The following is a 20,135-nucleotide window of genomic DNA, read 5'->3' as shown; positions in this document are numbered from 1 at the left end:
TAGCAGGAAGAGAAGGGGCATACCGCTGCTCAAAAGACACCACCATGAGTGGAATAGAGCAGTCGGTGGAAGAAATTTCACAGGCCCCTGTGACTAAGAACCCGAAGGAGCGCCATTCGTCACGGAAACCTACGCAGCGCAGCAGCTCAGTATCCCAGCGCAGCAGAGGCTCTGGTGGATCCAGGAGGGAGACGGTGGTTCAAGTGGAGGAGGCATCCTCAAAGCCACAACCGGTATCTTCCTCACATTAGGAGGGTAAGTGACCTCCGTGAAAGTGTATATTCTAATAGGGGTTTATTGTTTCCTAGGGAAAGAAATGCCAAGGGAAAAGTAAACATAAAGTGTGCCCGCTTTGTTCAGCAGATTTGCCAGATTCATGGGTTAAAAAACTCTGTGCGTCATGTATTAGGAACACCATTAATGAGGAGACGCCGAGTTTCACATCTGAATTAAAAGACTTAATTAAAACCCAAGTGGCAGACGCACTAAAAAGTGTAAAAAACCGTAAAAGAAAACGTACAGAAAAAACTCCAGATTACAGCTCCAGCGAGGGAGATAGCTCGAGTGAGGATTCAGATAGCTCTACAGCTTCAGCATCCTCCTCCACATCTTCAGAAAGCGGTCGCAACTGTTTCCCAATAGATGAAACGGATGTGCTGGTAAAAATGGTTAGGGCGACAATGGGTCTGGCAGACACTCGTTCCAAAAAATCTGTACAAGATCTTATGTTTAGTGGCCTGGAACAAAAGAAGTACAGAGTGTTCCCATTAAACGAAAAAATTCAAGCCCTTATAAAAAAGGAGTGGAAAAGACCAGACAAAAAAGTACTGTTGACACCCAAAAGGAAATACCCATTTGACGACCCAGCCTGCGCATCATGGGGAAAGGCGCCAAAATTAGACGTCGCCATTGCGAAAGCCTCCAAAAAATTCGCTCTGCCTTTTGAGGACATGGGGACCCTCAAGGATCCTATGGATAAAAAGGCCGATGTCTTTCTAAAGGGGTCCTGGGAGGCCGCCAGCGGGGGGCTAAAACCCGGTATAGCTGCTACTTGTACAGCGAGAGCTCTGATGGTCTGGCTGGATCATTTAGAAACTCAATTAAAGAATAAAACCCCGAGAGAGTCTATACTGGACTCAGTGTCAGCAATGAGAGGTGCCGCTGCGTATCTAGCAGATGCCTCAATAGACTCAGTTAGGCTGACGGCAAGATCAGCTTCTTTCTCAAATGCGGCTAGGAGAGCATTATGGCTGAAGTGCTGGCCGGGGGATCTGCAAACTAAAGCCAAGTTGTGTTCCATACCGTGTGAAGGTGAATATTTGTTCGGTCCCACCCTAGACGATGTCCTCGAAAAAGCGGTGGATAAAAAGAAAGCCTTTCCAGGATTCCCAAATCAGTCTTACAGGCGGCCCTTTCGAGGGAGAAGGTTCACACAAAGACGCCCCCCAAAAAACCAAAAGGAGGGGTGGGAAGACAGAAAATTCAAAAAAGGAGGGTTTATGTTTAACAAACCGGATAATAAAAAACAGCCACAATGAGGGTGCGCCCCAGGTAGGAGGGAGACTGACCCACTTTCTTCAAACCTGGGAAAAAATTTCTGGAAGTGCCTGGACTTTAAACATCATAAAGACGGGCCTAAAACTAGCTTTTCACACAATGCCACACAGTCAGTTTGTGGTTACACCGCAAAGAAAGTCGGAGATCGAGCAACTGAGTATCCAGAGGGAAGTTCTCAGTCTTCTGGAAAAGAAAGTCTTACAGGAAGTTCCACGACAGGAAGAGACGAGGGGATTCTATTCTCCACTTTTTCTTCGAACGAAGCCGGACGGAACTTTCAGGGTGATAATAAATTTGAAACAACTAAACAAATACCTGGTGATAGAGAAATTCAAAATGGAAACAATAAAATCATGTGTCAGATCCCTTATCCCGTCTTGTTTCATGACTGTTATAGACTTAAAAGACGCGTATTATCATGTGCCAATCCATCCGGAGTTCCGAAAATACCTCAGAGTGGCAGTGATGATACAAGGGAGACTAAAACATTACCAATACTGAGCTCTTCCGTTTGGTCTAGCCATTGCCCCAAGGGTATTTACAAAATTAATGGCGGAAGTAATGGCCCATATAAGGGAACAAAACATATTGATTGTGCCTTATCTGGACGACCTACTAGTGATGGGCAGTTCCTCTCTTCATTGCAGCCAGCAACTAAACAGAGTGATGGTAGCCCTATCGAATCTAGAATGGTTTCTGAACCTGGAAAAGTCCAGGCTTATCCCGTCTCAAGTGCAGCTGTACTTAGGGATAGTAATAGATTCAACGAAGCAAGAGTGTCGTCTACCAGAAGAGAAAGTATCCAATATGATACATCTAGTGAATCAGTTGAGTGTCTCTCCTCTGATCACTCTAAGGAAAGCCATGTCCATACTGGGGTCAATGACATCTTGTATCCCAGCGGTCCAGTGGGCTCAGAGCCACTCGAGAGATCTCCAGTGGGAAATACTAGAAGCGGTATCCCACGCAGGAGGAAATTTATTGAAGCAATTTAAAAATATCCTCTCGAACAAAAACTTCCTTAGCCTGGTGGACAAATCCGTCCAATCTCAGGAGGGGGGTTCCATGGGTGTGGCCGGTCTCGATAATCCTGACCACAGACGCAAGTCCTTGGGGGTGGGGGCCCCACCTAAACAGGCAAATTGCCCAAGGTCCTTGGTCAGGGGAAGAAAAAGACCTTACTTCAAACATGAAAGAGCTTTTAGCAGTTCAGTACGCCATCAATCATTTTTTAACATCCCTCCGTTCCCACCACGTGAGAGTACTGACGGACAACAGGGTGGTAGTAGCATATTTAAATCATCAGGGAGGAACGAGGTCTCAATCCCTAATGAAAGTGACAAATTTCATCATGTCGCAAGCAGAAGCCAACTTGTCCTCCCTGACAGCCCTTCACATAAAAGGGTCAGAAAATCAAACTGCAGATTTTCTAAGCAGAACCCAATTAAAACAGGGGGAATGGGAGTTAAATACAAAAATATTCAAACGCATAGTGGATCTTTGGGGGGCCCCGGATATAGATCTATTTGCAAACAATCAAAATCGGAAAACTGAGGCCTTCTGCTCGATAGATCCTCGGGGGAGTCCAGTGGCTATAGACGCGTTGTTAATTCCATGGAAATTCCATCTAGCTTATGTGTTTCCTCCGATAGCTCTAATTCCCTTAGTCTTGAAGAAAATCAGGGAAGACAGAGCCAAAGTGATATTGATAGCTCCGTTCTGGCCGAAAAGAGTATGGTTCCCATGGCTACGCCTAATGTCCATAGCGGATCCATGGGTACTCCCAGATATCCCAGACCTTCTGCATCAAGGGCCAGTGAATCACCCACAAATAAAAAGTTTGCACATGACGGCCTGGCTTTTGAAAGGGAACTATTAACAAAAAGGGGGTTTTCTTCAAATCTAATTTCTACCCTGCTGGCCAGTAGAAAACCTATAACTACCAGAGCCTACGGCAAAGTCTGGAAAAAGTTCCTCTCCACGTCAGGGGTTATCCTATCAAATCAGATGCCAATTCAGGAAATTTTAGAATTTCTTCAAAAAGGATTAGAGAAAGGCCTAGCAACAAACACTCTGAAAGTTCAGATTGCAGCATTGGGTGCCCTTTACAACCAGGATTTGGCGGGGAATCACTGGGTAAAAAGATTTATTAGAGCATCTACTAGGTCCAGACCAGTTATACATCTCACCGCTCCTCCCTGGGATCTGAACTTAGTCCTTTCAGCACTAACTAAGGCACCGTTCGAACCTTTATCTCAGGCTTCACTGAAAATAATATCTTGGAAAACCTGTTTATTGGTGGCCCTAACCTCAGCTCGCAGGATTAGTGATCTGCAGGCCTTATCAGCTTACCCACCTCTAACCCAAATATTAGATGACAGAGTAATCCTTAAAACTGACCCTTCTTACCTTCCCAAAGTGGCGTCAAAATTCCACAGATCTCAAGAGATAGCGTTACCATCTTTTTGCCCCAATCCAAAAAACAAAAAAGAGGAGGCTCTACACACACTAGACGTAAAGAGATGTCTAACACACTATCTATCAGCCACAAGGGAGTGTAGGAAAGGGAGGGCTCTGTTTGTCTGCTTTCAGGGACCAAATAACGGTCACAAGGCATCGAAAGCCACGTTGACAAGGTGGGTAAGAGATGCCATCAAGATGTCATATACCTCTTCCGGAGAACAAGCTCCGGACACAATTAAGGCTCATTCAACCAGGTCGGTGGCAACCTCTTGGGCTGAACGTGGTGGAGCATCAATAGATCAAATATGTAGAGCAGCCACTTGGTCTTCCCCCTCTACATTCTTCAAGCACTTATCAGCTTAATCTATCTTCTCCCTCAGACTTAACTTTTGGTAGGAGAGTTCTTGAGGCAGTAGTCCCACCCTAAACTTTCATTCTTTGAAATTCTCTCGTTAGTGCCGTCATGGGGTAAGAGAATATCGTAGTTACTTACCGATAACGGTATTTCTCTGATCCCATGACGGCACCTGTATATTCCCTCCCTTCACGTATGGGTGCCCACACTACTAATAATTTAAGTCACGAGGTGTGCATAAAAAAAAAAATAATAATAATAATAATAAAAAATAAAAAATAAATAAATATATATATATATATATATATATATATATATATATATATATATATATATGAGCTTATATAAGTTATATAGTTATATTTTGTTGTGTAAAATAACCAATTAAGTTACAGCAGAAATTCCCTGCAAGGCTCTGTAAACCAAACTGAGGTGGAGGAGAGGTCCCGCCTTTTTAACCTGTGGGCTTCCTGTCCCTGAGGGCGGATCCCTCTCTCTCGTTAGTGCCGTCATGGGATCAGAGAAATACCGTTATCGGTAAGTAACTACGATATTTTTTTCTTGTGCATGAAAAGCGCCAATCTAGAACTTATTATGATAGAACAAATGTCGGCTAGTCATACTAATAGACATCAAAGATTGGTGAATAGGGAAAGTTTCTGGACTTCTTATTGCCCGCATTAGTTCTTGGAGGATTGAATGGAGGTATAGACCATACTGGATGAATAGGGATACATTGATATCTGTGTGATTGCTCATTTCTGTGTTTCGTATCTGGGGATATATGTTTATATTGAAATGTGATTACATGGTAGGTTTTTAATAATTAAAGGGGTTGTCCACTGCTGGACAACCCCTTCTTAAACTAAACTAAATGTTATGCCCCGGTAATATGATAAAGTCTATATTGGCCTCCTGTGCCTGCATTTGCTCTCCCCGGGGCTGTGATACAGTGGAATGACGCCTGATCCCCTCAGCGCTGGCGACACCATTTCCGCCTCCTTTCGAAATGAACAAGAGGAGGAAGTCTTGGCTCAGCTGCGGCCCCGGCTTCCTGTTCATGGAGGCGGAGACAGTTGCGCCAGTGCTGATTGGGCGCCGGGCGTCACGTGTCATTTCACCGCATCACAGTCCCAGGACCGCGAGTGTCGATACCCCGGTAACAGCGCCAGCCCTTGAGGTGAGTATAGGCTTTATTATGGGACAGGTCATGTAGTTTAAGAAGGGGTTGTCCTAGAAGTGGACAGCCCCTTTAATGAATCTAATGCAATTCACTCTGTATGTTTTTATCTTTTTGTACCTGATGGAGAGAGTGGTCCGTTCTAGAAACGCGTTGTTTTATTAATAAAAACAGAATTTGCTGCTTTATCCGGTCAGACTGCGCCTTCAGATCGCCAGTTTTTTTCCTTCCTGTTCTTTTCTCATGAAAAAATGGCTGTTTTCTCTGGACTTACTGAACAAAGGAATAGTACATCTGGCATAGGAGGAGGGAAGGGAGTTTCCAGTACGTCCATCCAGTTTCTGGCGCCAGAAACGCGTCAGGCAGAGAGTCTCTTTGTCTCTTTTTTAAAATTAGTTTTATAAAATGTTCAAGTAGAATTGAAATTTTACTTAAACTGGATGGATGTGCTGGAAACCTCCTTCCTTCTTCCTCACTTCGGCTGAAATCCCCAGCAGGTACGGCACCCACCAGCTATATTCATTTGCAACGGCTTATTATGTATGTCTCAGCGTGTCAAGCTCCAACTTTTCCCTCTCCCCCACCTCTCTCTCCCACAGACGTGACATCTGGCATAATTAAGGCTAGGTTCACATTGCAGTCCGTTTAGCGTATAGCGCTACGGACTGCGCTAACGCAATGTCCCAAAAGGGATCGCGTTTGCCGATCCCGCTAGCGCAGATGCCCGATCTGTGCTAGCGAGGAACGGACCGCGAACGCTGCAAGCAGCGTTCGAGGTCCGTCATTCAAATGACGGCACATTGCTAGCGATGCGTTCGCCATTGCAAGCAATGGGGTCGTTAACGGACTACGTTACACCGCGTTATGCCGCGGTGTAACGTAGTCCGTTTAACGGGTTCACACAACGCAGTGTGAACCTAGCCTAAGAATAATTCACGCCCATACAAGTGGCCAGATTGATGCTCAGTCGTCACAGGACCCCCACTGATGAGCAAGTTGTCACTGATAAGCAAGTTGTCAGCTATCTTAATATATACTTACCTTGTAATGTCTTCCCATACTGTTCCGTCCAGATGTGTCAGTATCCCAGATTTCCAAGCGGTGGAAGTTCACCGACCGCCATATTGGGACACCCAGGTGATGGGTGTCTTAATATGGAAACTGCTGGCGGTACCAGCCTCTTGCGCGGTACCACCACCAAAACACCATCGCACCACACACACACACACACACACACACACCACTCACACACTGTATACACCGTACGCAACACACACTGTATATACCGTACGCACCACACACTGTATATGCCGTACGCACCACACACAATGTATACGCCGTACACACCACACACACTGTATACGCCGTACGCAACACAAACACTGTATATACCGTACGCACCACACACTGTATACGCCATACGCACCACACACATACACTGTATACGCCGTACGCACCACACACACTGTATACGCCGTGCGCACCACACACTGTATACGCTGTATGCACCACACAAACACACTGCATATACCGTACGGACCACACACAACACACACTGTATACGCCGTACGCACCACACACTGTATACGCCGTATATACACACACACACACACACACACACACACTGTATACGCCGTACTCAACAAACACACACTGTATACGCCTTACACACCACACACGCACACTGTATACACCGTACGTAGCCTCTTGCGCAGTACCACCAGCGGAACACCGTAGCGAACACACTGCCGGGATCATCTGAATGATTCCCTGACAGCCGCCATCTTTGTACAGGAGGAGCGAATGCGCAGTTTTAATGTGACTGCCGCAGTTCAGTGAATCATTCGGCTGATCCTGGCGGCAGATGTGCGACGTGTCTACAGGCAGAGGAAGCCGGTGACATTAAAGGAGTTTTCCCACAAATGAAAGTTAATTTTAAAAATTGACTGTCTGACCGTGTACGAGAGCACATAGGGTACGCAGGTCAAAGAAGCGATGACATGAGGACAAGAAAGCAGATGGGGAGAGAGAAAGTGCACAGGGGTGAGAGAGACAGAGCACAGGGGGAGACGGCTGAAACGGGACAGCACATTATTATTATTATTATTTATTATTATAGCGCCATTTATTCCATGGCGGTTTACATGTGAGGAGGGGTATACATAATAAACAAGTACAATAATCTTGAACAATACAAGTCACAACTGGTACAGGAGGAGAGAGGACCCTGCCCTCGAGGGCTCACAGTCTACAAGGGATGGGTGATAATACAGTAGGTGAGGGTAGAGCTGGTCATGCAGTGGTTTGGTCGATCGGTGGTTACTGCAGGTTGTAGGCTTGTCGGAAGAGGTAGGACTTCAGGTTCTTTTTGAAGACCACAGCTACACATGGACATTTTATTCCCTTGTCTGCCTATAACAAACTCTACTCTGCTACATCAGACAAACATTTTTTACTGCATCTGACACACAGCCCTGCTACATCAGACCAGCCATCCTCTACTGACTGACAATCCCTGCCCTGCTACATCAGACCAGCCATCCTCTACTGACTATGACAAAACCTGCCCTGCTACATCAGACCAGCCATCCTCTATTGACTGACAATCCCTGCCCTGCTACATCAGACCGGCCATCCTCTACTGACTGACAATCCCTGCCCTGCTACATCAGACCAGCCATCCTCTGCTGCCTATGACAATTTCTGCTCTGCTACACCAGACCAGCCATCTTCTACTGACATGAGGGGAGAACACAGCACAGTAAGGAGAGAGACATCAGACAAGGGGGATCTCACATGGGGTAGACAGGTCAAAGAAGAAAGCACAGACGGGAGAAGTCAGCACATGGGGAAAGAGAGTGGATAGGTGGGTGAGCACATGGGGGGAGAGATTCTCAACGCTGCAAAGCCTGCCCCCATCGCGATATTACCTCCCTCCCGATGTGATGGCATCGAGCCTCCATCTAGTTCTATGGATAAGTGATAACTGGTTTTCACAGGAAAGCTCCTTTTTTTTAGCGTTAAATCTGAAATTTTAAGGATTAAAATTAAAGTTTTTGATTTTGCTTCATTAAAGAAATTCTCCATAAAGAGTGAAAGATCAATGCATGCTTGGTCTGCCAACCCTTCTGACGCTTGGATGAGTGAAGGTGGTCATACACATTGAATTAAGTTTGACCAAACTTTCGCCAATCTTGGCAGGGCTGGCCAACTGCCCAAAGAATATGTAGGTTGTTTTACCCTATTACAAGCTACAGAATGATCGGACATGTGGAATTCTTCCTGCTTCACCCTGCAGGTCTAATAATAAGAGATGCGGGCAGGTACAAGTCTTGCTGGGCTCCCATCCGGTAGGCACAGACTACGGACGTGGTCATGGGACTAAACTTTTGCAACCCATTCACCCATCTCTCGTCTTAGGCAAAGCACAAGTTCAAACCAGTGCAAATTGTTCTTTTTTCTCTCTTAATTTCGACACCTCATCTGAGCGTGTGACTCTTTGTAGTATGTGATGGTGGCCGGTTTATGATGTCTTTTTCCTGTCTGCACTTGTCTTGTTTTCCAATGGGCAGGCAATCTCCGGTATTCTCGCCTGTGACGGTCCCGATCACATCTGTTCTGGGCTGAGTCTCCGTCATTGAGGCGGCTCTATGGTTCTGAGTAGTACATTCTTATACTCACCACTGTCTGTCTCTTTTCATTTAGCTCCTTTTTTTTCTCTTTCTCCATTTTAGCCGGAGTATGATGAGATCAATCCTGATTGGAGAAGCTCAGTGGAGAAGAGGAAAAAGATGAAAGGTAAATTAGAATTTAAGTACTTTGGCTTCTTGTAGAATTGAGTTCTTAAAGCAGCATTGACCCCAGAGGAAATTGGATTCTTAGAAGGATGTGATCATTTTGTGATGTTTTATTATGGCTTTTTCCCCACATACCTAAAGGATATACATGACCATTTTTTTAAACTGTAATCCTCCCTATAGTGTCCTATCTTTTCTCACACTAGTTATCTGCCTTTGAATGCGTTCATAAATTTGTTGCAGAATTTTCTGCAGCTTTGCCATTCATCTGAAAAGGACTTATAGAAATACACATACATGCGGCAGAAACAGATGTATGGAATGGATTGGTCACTTGCAGAAATTCATGCTAGAAATCTGCCTATTGTCTGCCTCCTGAATACGTATAGGTAGAGCCACGAGTGATGTCAAACTCCTGAGGCTTAGTTACACCTTGGCTTAGAGTAAAGCTAAAGGTGGCCATACACATTAGATGGCTGTTTGTCGAGAAATTGTTCGTCCAACAGCCATCTCGGCCAATTGTCCCGTATACAAGAATGGTCCTTCATCCGAGCTCTCCTTGGTTCTCTATGAGAAAGCCACCGACTGGATCACATTGTTTTATGGAGATAAGTTGTAGGCTGATGTGTCAAAGTCCACAATCTGCCCCCGTACACGATAGACCATTGTCCGAACCCGTCATATTGGTGAGTTCGGTCGACATAAGTCTGTGTATGGGGGCTTTAGGGTTAATGTGAGTTGATTCACTCAACCTGGTCCATCAACCACGTCGGTAACCTGCGTCTGTAGGCCAAGAACCATGAGAACTGCCGATTTCCCCTTTTTGGTTTCATAAGAAGAGCTCTTCGATGTCATTGGGGAAGTGGACATAACCAAGATGATAAAATACACACTCATCCCATGGTGATTGGTCATGTATTCCACATGTTGCCCTCACTGGTTTTACATGCAGAGGATTTATTCTGCCTTTCCTCTCTCTTTATTCTCAAATAGGTTAAAAAAAACAATAAAATCGTTATAAAGAGTGGTTATTTTATGATCTGGATTTTGTACACTTCCCCTTTATTGGTTACATTACTTTTTTTATAGTGCCCCTTACATATTAGCCCTATGTAGGTTTTCTTCACTCTTCTTATGATTAGCCAGCTAATCAAAAGTAGAGCCGCGGATGACCTCAAGTAAGGGGCATTTCTCATTGGCTACAGATTCATTGACTTGACTGATGGTCCAGGTAGGTTTGGCTAATATTGGGAGTGTTTGGACCACCTGGATCTGGTATGTAGGATTCCAACATACCCAGCAAGATAATCTGCCTCCTAAAGTACACTTTCTTGGCTGCATTCAGAACTCAAAATGAACGGAGAGAGCTAGTTCATGGGTGACTACCTCTGCTGTTACTGCATCCGGTCACCAGGCAGAACAATGGTCAGAAGGCCAAGTTTCTGGAGATGGCACTGGTCCAAAGGTGGTACCTGCGTCTAGCCGTAGGGCACGGTGGGGATGGATCTGATCATTGGGTTCCCCACCCAAGTGAGTTCTGTAGAGCCTTGTCTTAGTGGAGCGGAGGTGAAGCATGGAGATAGACAAGTACAGCACCCATAGGCAGTGAATGGAGCAGAAGGCCATATGCTCCCTGTTCTACAGAGCTGTTGAACCCACCAACTATTATTAACTTCTTCCCTATTCTGGAAAAACTCTTTCAAGTGTAATACGATCTGTCATAAAAACCAATATAGACCCAATCGTAGGCGGATCTAGTGTCAGCTCCCAGGTAAAATATATTAACAGGTCACCTCCGCGGCGTTATAAGCCGGACTTTAATCCTTTTCTTATAGTTTGGTTTCTCATTATTTTTCCAAGGTGCTTGAGTTTTCCTCATTTAGAATCACTAATAAAAGGCATTTGAGGGAAAAGGTCAGAAAGAAAAGTTCTGTGTTAAAACTTTAATGTGCAGCCTTCCCTTCTGTGTTCACTCGTACAGATAAAATTCTGAATTTATAGCTTATGAAATCTCTGAAGAGCTAAAGCCATGTAGAAACTCAAGAATTGGCATCCGACACCAGATGACACATGCCCTAAGCTGATCACCCGTCGCCCGTTGCTTTTTTTTCTGGCACGATGTAGTGTTGTTTGCTTTGTCCTGGGCTTTGTCTCTTACTGTGTCTTCTAACCCATTGATGTCCACTGTCCGCGTCTAGATAAGGAGTCTTATTATCCGCTGATTGATGTGAATTGGTGGGCCGACAATGCTGTCATTTTGGCTCGATGCTCGGGCTCTTTGACTGTGTCCTCTGTGAAAACACTGAAGAACTTGCTTGGGAAATCCTGCGAATGGTTTGAACCCTCCCCCCAGGTGACGGCCGCTCATGACGGAGGTTTCCTCAGCTTGGAGGTAACTTCTAAAAAATTTTTTTATAATTATTTTGTGGAAGTATTGTCATTTTATATAAATGATATTATTTCTCAGCACATGTATGGTTAGTGGATTAAGGGGTTAGAAGAAGTTATGACATATCTAGATGGGTAGGATTAGACTGGATGGCCAGTGCGCTGCATCCCTACTGTTTTCGGTGTGCTAGAGCGGGATCTTCAACTTTCTCCTAAGTCCTAAAGAGGATTCGAGTGGTAGTCAGACATCTACATCTCCGCCCTATTATAACGGGGGAAGAAGTGCACCTTTGTGGCGATCAGTGAGGGTCCCAGCGGCTGTCCACAGTGTGCAACATGCAGTAGACACAGAGACAACCTGATTATTCATTGTTCCATCAACTTCTTCTGGAGCATGCACTTTCAATAAGCAGAATGGCCTCTGTATCTGCTGATAAAAAAAGGCCAGTCCCCATTGGCTTCTACTCCCCCCACCTACTTTAGACTGACCGGTCACTCCCCATGTGTGTTTAGGGAGAGATCTGTCGCTCTAGGGGATCGAGCCAGGGGGGCACACAGTTTACAAAGTACCGTATTTTTCAGACTATAAGACGCACCCCAAATTTTCAGACGGAAAATAAGGGAAAAAAATGGGGTCAAATGTGGGTCCGTCTTTCAGTCTGAACTCATCTTACCAGGGCAGGAGGGGGATCGGCACAGGTGGAGGAGTGGTCACAGAGGTTGCTTGGTGGTCCAGGCTGGTGCGGTGGCGTCCGTAAATCCCATCCCAGGCTGGTGCGGCGGTGGTGCTCTGGGGTTCCGCCGGTATTTTGTGACAGGTTCATCGGTGGTGCGGCGGGGCTCTGCCATTTTGCGACAGGTGCGGTGGCGGTGCTCTGTGGTTCGGTGGATTTCCACCAGCATTTTGTAACCGGTGTGGCATGTGCCACCCCCAGTGGCCATTTTCCGGAGGCCACCGCATCGCAGCAATGGATCTGCGGGGGCTTCCGGTATTTCAGAAAATGCTGGCGGAGACCCTCCCCCAACCCCAGACCAAACTCCCCCACCCCCCCACCCCCCTTCCCGCCATAGAGCAGGACCGCCGCATCACCTAGACATTTTAAAGGTAAAATATCAATGTAGACAGGGCAAGGTGTCATCCATATTTGGCCTTTTTCAAGCCAGAGATACAATGATAAAAATGCATCTTTATGGATATATATCTGGCTTGGAAAAGGCGATGCGAAGTATGGAGGAAATGTTGTCCTGTCTAACTTGCTTTTTACCTTTTGAAATGTGCTTTTAAAGATGGAATAAATGTTTAATTTTTTTCATACATGTTATATCTGGACCCTTTTTACATTTTAGCTGTTTTATGGGCTGGGTGGCAGGTCACTCCAAGTAAGCACAGAAATCACTACTGGTGCATGAGAACTGCTCACTGCAAATATAATCTATATACATCACAAAATAGATCACCGAGCCCTGATGAGGCTGATGTACTTACTTTGCAAATCCATCGCACTATGACTCTTATTCTTTCTGAAAACCCAGCATTTTGTGAGTCCAGCTACACGCTGCCAGATTTTATGAGTATAAGTTTATTCAGGCTGCAAATTTTATCACCAGCCACCTTGTGCGACTGCTGCGCTCTCTTCACTATCCTCCGCCATGCTCATGCTGATACCTTGCACATGCTCAGTAGAAGCTGCAGTCTCCATAGAGCTACCGTAAGAACGAGCCATCATTGGATATGTAATTACAGCCTCCAATCACAGTGCTGGGGTCGGTGCCAAATTTGTTAAGAGGCGCAAGCCATTACATATTCTCTGCACATCTTCTGAGTGGCGTGCACCTCTATTCACCACTCAAAAAAAAACCAAACAAGCCCTCCGACACACATGTAAATGGAAAAATAAAGTTAGAAGTTTTAGATGTTGGAGAGGAAAAAACAAAAAGCTCAAAATCAAAATGTCCCCACAATGGGGAGGTGTTAAATGGATCAGCAGTGTACCTCTCCATACCAGGGACTTGGGGATCCCCAGTTGTGTTCGTGCCCCAGTAATCAGATCCCGGTAGATCCGACACTTTTCATCTCTCCTGTAATAGATTGGGACAGTTTTTGTTATGGGGAAACCCTTCTAAGCTTCTCATTACTGGATATCCGTGTCATGGAAATTGATATGTATTAAAAATGAGCTTTTCTCAGCTGTGCAGTTGGGTAATAGCCGGAGTCAAATCAGAAATGCATGGAGTAACGATGAGCAGAAGAGGAGATTACACAGAAGAGTGGGGAGTCGGGACTATTCTGCCGATCCTGCAGAGAATATACCTGCAAATTGCACTCTAACCCCCACAGCGACGCCTGAGGAAATCAGCAGTAAATTGTTATGGCAGTCAGTCATTCTAATAACTTATTACCACGTTTCTCAGTCTTCTATGCCAGAATTACACATATTAGAATTATTCTTCCTGGATTTAGAGGAATCTTTCATTTAAGCGGTTTAATACACGATTGTACTCTGAGGATCATGCCCCAACAACCTATGGAGCCTCCACCACAGATGTGCTCATTGCTCTACTATATACCATGGGAAAAAGTATTGAACACGCTTCCTGAAATTTATTTAATTCTATGTCCAAAAGCCTTTGTTGGTGAGGGAAGCTTCAAGATGCCTCCTGTATGGAGAAACTAGTCACAGGCATTGCTTAGGTGTGATTTCGGCCCATTCTTCCAAACAAACACTCTTCACGTCCTGAAGGTCCTGTGGCCTCCTTCTTTGAACTCTGAGCTTTTGCTCCTTCCATAAATCTACTATTAGATTCGGGGCCGGTGTTCGGCTCGGCCATTCTAGCAGCTTTATTTTCTTTCTCTGAAACCAGTTGAGTATCCTTGGCTGTGTTAAAGATCATTGTGTTGCTGAAATGTCCACCCTCGTTTCATCATCTGGCAGCTGGTTAGTCTGACTACCGCCTGCTGCCTTATCTAATTGCTGACATGCTACAGAGGACAAGTCCTCATCTTTCAGGTAATTATTGGCATTTCTGGGTGCTGGATTTATAGAACTTTTAAGGTCCCAGAATGAACATCTTGATGCCGCAACTATGGAACGACGGAAGATTTAGCTCCGTATTATCACGTATCATATTTGATTAATCTTATCTGTGCAGTAATAACAGCATAATTGGCCTCCAGCAATAGCATACCTAAAACACAACACAATCAAAGTCCAGGCGTTAAAAAGCCATGCACTGAACAAAATCGAAAGCAGTCATGCTGTCATGTTCTACTCGAGGCACTCAATCATAGGCCTCTGATGGGCCACAGTGGTTGGTCTGTCATTAGGTGCACAGTGTGAGCCATGTCATCCTTTTCATATGCTGTGTGCCTGTTATTTTGTCTTTGTCTTCAGGACGCCATTGATTTTAATACTCCCTATAAGCCCCATGCTGTTGTCAAACAGTAATAGTGTCCATTCCATGGGAGACTTGCATTTTCTTAGCTTGTACTGTTTCTATTATTTATTCACAGCAACAATTACAAAAGCTTATCATGGTTTTTGCATTTTCTTATAGTTACCAGATTGTCTGAGTCAAGAGTCCCTTGTTACAAGCGCATTCATTTTTTTTTTTTAACCAAAAAGAGGACTGTATCTAGTATCTAATGATCTCCAAACACTTTGGTATTTGTTTTCTCTCTCCCCATGATGGCACCATTGAGAGGGGATCCACCCCGTCGGGACAGGAAACCTACAGATAAAAAGGCGGTACCCCTCTTCCGCATCAGTTGGATTCCTGTCCCGAGGGAACCATACAGCAGCGTACCTCTTTTCCGAAGCTTGGTCCGGGGCCGGTCAGTCCGGTTATGGTGGTGGGGGGGTTCCCTGCCTCGGCTGGCGCGGTTCCCGAAGCGCCACTGCCGGGGTCAGCGGGCCCTTGAGGGTGTGCGGGGAGAGGTGGCAGAAAATGGAGGTAAAGACCACCTCTCCCGGTGTCTGCTCGGCGTCCCTCATGGCTGCATGTGTTCCGGAGCTCCGGAACTAGCGGGTGCACGCGCGAGATCCTGGCTACAGTGCATCTCTGGGAGGCAAGTACTGCCCGTGCGTGGGATCCCGATAACGTCGGGCGCGCAGTGCATTGCTGGGAACGCTGTAATGAAGGCCTACAGCATTCCTTTGGTGAAATAGAGGCTGGGGGAGGTCCGGAAAAGGCTTTTTTAAGCCAAATCCAGCTGTAGGAAGTTGCTTCTCAGTAAGTCGCCATCCCCAAGCAGGCATGAGCGAGAAGGAGCACCCAGATGAGCAGGCCCCTTTGGACAACTCTCCCAGCCAGGATTTCACGTGGCCAGGCCTTCGGCAGCAGTAGCAGCCACGGCAGCATCAGCAGTAGCCACGGCAGCATTTGCAGTAGCCACGACAGCAGAAGAAACGGACGGTGAAGGATCCTTACCACAGACACAGCAGCAGCAACCATTCAGGCTCTCAACATAGTAACAGTCCTAGCACGGTCATCAGCGGGAAAGAAAATCCATGTAGAGTCGTCACATCCGGTACCCTTCCGTTCTCTGCTGGGTGGTAAGTGGACTTTGTGAAAGTCACCTTTTATAATTAGGGCCTATTCCTCTTCTTTTATAGGGGAAGAAATGTGTCAGCAAGACCAAATACCGTGTATGCGCGCTATGCACAGAGGATCTACCCACTACTTGGGTGAAGAGACTATGTAAATCTTGCATCCAGCAAACCGTTTCTGAGCAAGCACCAGATTTTGCTTAAAGTCTCAGGACCCTTAGTAAAGATCAGGTGTAGGATTCACTTAAATCCTTAAAAAAGACGTTGAAAAAATGTCACAGAACTAAATACATTTCCCCCGTTTCTGAGTCCGGCAGTTCAGATAGCAGGAAGGAGTCAGTCCGATAATTCTCAATCTTCTGCTTCCTCATCCTCTTCGGAGGACGGTCAGGGTTGGTTTCCAATAACTGAAACAGATAATTTAATCAAAATAGTTAGATCCACTATGAGCCTCGTAGACTCCAGACCAAATAAATCTATTCAAAATGTAATGTTTAGCGGGCTCGAACAAAAATCCAGTAGATCTTTCCCACTAAACAATAAAGTTCAAGAATGGAAAAAAACAGAGAAAAAAGGCCTCCTCACCCCCAGAAGAAAATACCACTTTAAGGATCCTATGTGCTCCTTCTGGGGGAAAGCGCCAAAATTAGACGTGGCTATCGCGAACCCCTCCAAAAAAATTTGCTCTCCCATTCGAAGACATGGGAACATTAAAAGATTCCATGGACAAAAAAAGCAGACTTTTTCTTAAAAGGTGCCTGGGAAGCTGCGGGGGGTGGTCTGAAGCCTGCGGTCGCAGCTACGTGTACAGCTAGAGCCTTAATGATATGGCTGGACCAACTGGAAACACAATTGAAGGAGAAGAACCCTAGAGACACCATTTTAAATATGGTCCCTATGATGAGGGGGCGGCAGCATTTTTAGCAGATGCCTCTGCAGATTCCATTAGATTGGCCGCCAGGACAGGTTATTTTTCACATGCAGCCAGACGGGCCTTACGGCTTGAAACTTGGCCAGGAGACCTTCAAACTAAGTCAAAGTTGTGTTCTAGCCCCTGCGAAGGTGAATTTGTTAGGTACCACCATAGATGATATATTAAGTAAAGCAACGGATAAAAAGAAGTCCTCTCCTAATCTATTTGGGTACTCCTACAGACGGCCCTTTCGAGGTAGAAATTTGGAAACAGGAAGCCTCTCCCACTCCTTGATGGAGGTAACAAGATCAATTTTTCAGATTGCCGAAAACAACCTGAGCTCCTTGTCAGCACTACACATAAAGGGGTCAGAAATCAAACAGCAGACTACCTGAGTTGAACCCAGCTAAGACAGGGCGAATGGGAACTGAAACAGTCGGTATTCGACCAAATCACGAAGGCATAGGGTCAACCAGACATAGACTTGTTTGCAAACCACAAGAACTGGAAACGCAAAACTTTTTGCTCCATAGATCTCCAGGGGAACCCAGTTGCTCTTGATGCCTTCATGATACTCTGGGATTACCACTTAGCCTACGCCTTTCCACCCATTGTCCTGATCCCAGCAGTCCTGAGGAAAATTCGTGAGGAGAAGGCAAGAGTAATTCTAATAGCTCCATTCTGGCCAAAGAGGCCATGGTTTTCATGATTAAAGATGCTGTCCATCTCAGACCCTTGGGTTCTTCCGGAACTTCCAGACCTCCTTTCCCAAGGGCCTGTGATATCGCTAGCGATCCGTGACGTTGCAGCGTCCTGGATAGCGATATCGTTGTGTCGATCTGGATCCTGCTGTGACATTGTTGGTCGGAGCAGAAAGTCCAGAACTTTATTTCGTCGCTGGATCTCCCGCAGACATCGCTGAATCGGCATGTGTGATGCCAATTCAGCGATGTCTTCACTGGTAACCAGGGTAAACATCGGGTTACTAAGCGCAGGGCCGCGCTTAGTAACCCGATGTTTACCCTGGTTACCAGTGTAAATGTAAAAAAAACAAACGCTTCATACTTACATTCCGGTGTCTGTCGCGTCCCTCGGCGTTCTGCTTCCCTGAACTGTCAGTGCCGGCCAGCCGTAAAGCAGATTACAGCGGTGACGTCACCGCTGTGCTTGACGGCCAGCCGGCGCTCACAGTCAGTGCAGGAAAGCACAGCGACGGGGGACAGACACCGGAATGTAAGTATGTAGTGTTTGTTTTTTTTTTTTTTTTTTTTACATTAGCACTGGTAACCAGGGTAAACATCGGGTTACTAAGTGCTGCCCTTTGCATAGTTGGTCGCTGGAGAGCTGTCTGTGTGACAGCTCTCCAGCTACCACACAGCGACGCTGCAGCGATCGGGATCGTTGTCTAGATCGCTGCAGCGTCGCTAAATGTGACAGTAACTCTAAGGGTATGTGTCCACGTTCAGGATTGCATCAGGATTTGGTCAGGATTTTTCATCAGTATTTGTAAGCCAAAACCAGGAGTGGAACAATTAGAGGAAAAGTATCATATAAACATATGCACCACTTCTGCATTTATCACCCACTCCTGGTTTTGGCTTACATATACTGATGAAAAATCCTGACCATATCCTGATGCAATCCTGAACGTGGACACATACCCTTAAAATGATAGGGAGGAAGCTTTACACGCCCTAGACGTGAGGACAGTATCTAGCAGCAACACGGGAGTGTAGGAAGGACAGGTCTCTTTTTATCTACTTTCAGGGACCACGCAAAGGGCGGAAAGCACTTGCAAGATGGATAAGGGATGCTATTGCACTGTCATACTCCTCTCATGGAGCGGAAGTTCCGGAGAAAATTAAGGCTCGCTCAACAAGATCAGTGGCAACTTCCTGGGCCGAAAGAGCCAGAGCCTCGATAGACCAGATATGTAGAGCCGCTACTTGGTCCTCTCCCTCTACATTTTTCAACCACTATCGGCTGGATCTAGTCTCCTCTTCAGATCTTACTTTTGGCAAAAGGGTTCTGGAGGCGGTGATCCCACCCTAGTCTGCCTGTCTCTGCAATTCTCACCATGGTGCCATCATGGGGGAAGAGGGAAAAATATAGTTACTTACCGATACCAGTATTTCTCTGACCCCATGACAGCACTCGTATATATTCCCTCCCTTCATGCGTGGGTGTGCACATCCAATATGTTTGTTTTAGTTATACAGTTATAAAATTGTCACGCGGTACTTCTGTTCAGTAATAATGTAAATATTTAATATAATAAATGATGACTTTAATCTGATCGTTCCTTTAGTGCTCTGTAAACAACTGATGCGGAAGAGGGGTACTGCCTTTTTATCTGTATGTTTCCTGTCCCGACGGGGCAGATCCCTTCTCTCCGTGGTGCCGTCATGGGGTCAGAGAAATACCGTTATCGGTAAGTAACTATATATATTTTTTACATTTATACATTTAGAATAAATGTTAGTCCAGAGAAAATAAAATGTATTTGGAAGTGCATTTGAACAGCAAGGTTGATTGCTGTTGAGGGGAACTAGGAAAAAAAAAAAATCTATAAATCTTCAGCATAGCGAGTGTGAGCGAGCTGTGTTGCCTGAGCGTAAGTGTGGACGGCGGTAAGTGTGACTTGTGATTCAGTGAAGAGGTATTTGGAAAGCCTTTAACAAATACCTGTGTGAATTGGTGTGAGTTGCTGAATTGGGGGTAGCTATATTCATAAGGGGTTAACTTAGGGTGGGGGCTCATAATTAAGGGTTTATAAGGGGCAGCTGTTTGGGGCTCAAGTCCTTTTTGTAAGTGCATTTGAACAGCAAGGTGGATTGCTGTTGAGGGGAACTAGAGAAAAGAAAATCTATAAATCTTCAGCATAGCGAGTGTGAGCGAGCGGAGTGTGAGCTGAGTGTAAGTGTGGACGGCGGTA

General features: G+C 45.6%; 1 protein-coding gene across 1 annotated transcript in view; it reads left to right on the top strand.

Annotated features, from left to right (window-relative positions):
* Positions 1-20,135, top strand: part of NBAS (NBAS subunit of NRZ tethering complex) — an 854,371-nt gene that overhangs the window by 103,068 nt on the left and 731,168 nt on the right. The window contains exons 13-14 of the mRNA XM_069728113.1: positions 9,290-9,353; positions 11,551-11,744. Coding sequence (XP_069584214.1) covers positions 9,290-9,353; positions 11,551-11,744 — 258 coding nt within the window. The remainder of the gene's footprint in view (positions 1-9,289; positions 9,354-11,550; positions 11,745-20,135) is intronic.

Source organism: Ranitomeya imitator, chromosome 5 (genome assembly GCF_032444005.1).
Source record: "Ranitomeya imitator isolate aRanImi1 chromosome 5, aRanImi1.pri, whole genome shotgun sequence".
Lineage (NCBI taxonomy): Eukaryota > Metazoa > Chordata > Amphibia > Anura > Dendrobatidae > Ranitomeya > Ranitomeya imitator.
The sequence above is the reverse complement of the archived record's forward strand: the minus strand, read 5'-3'. Positions and strand labels throughout refer to the sequence as shown.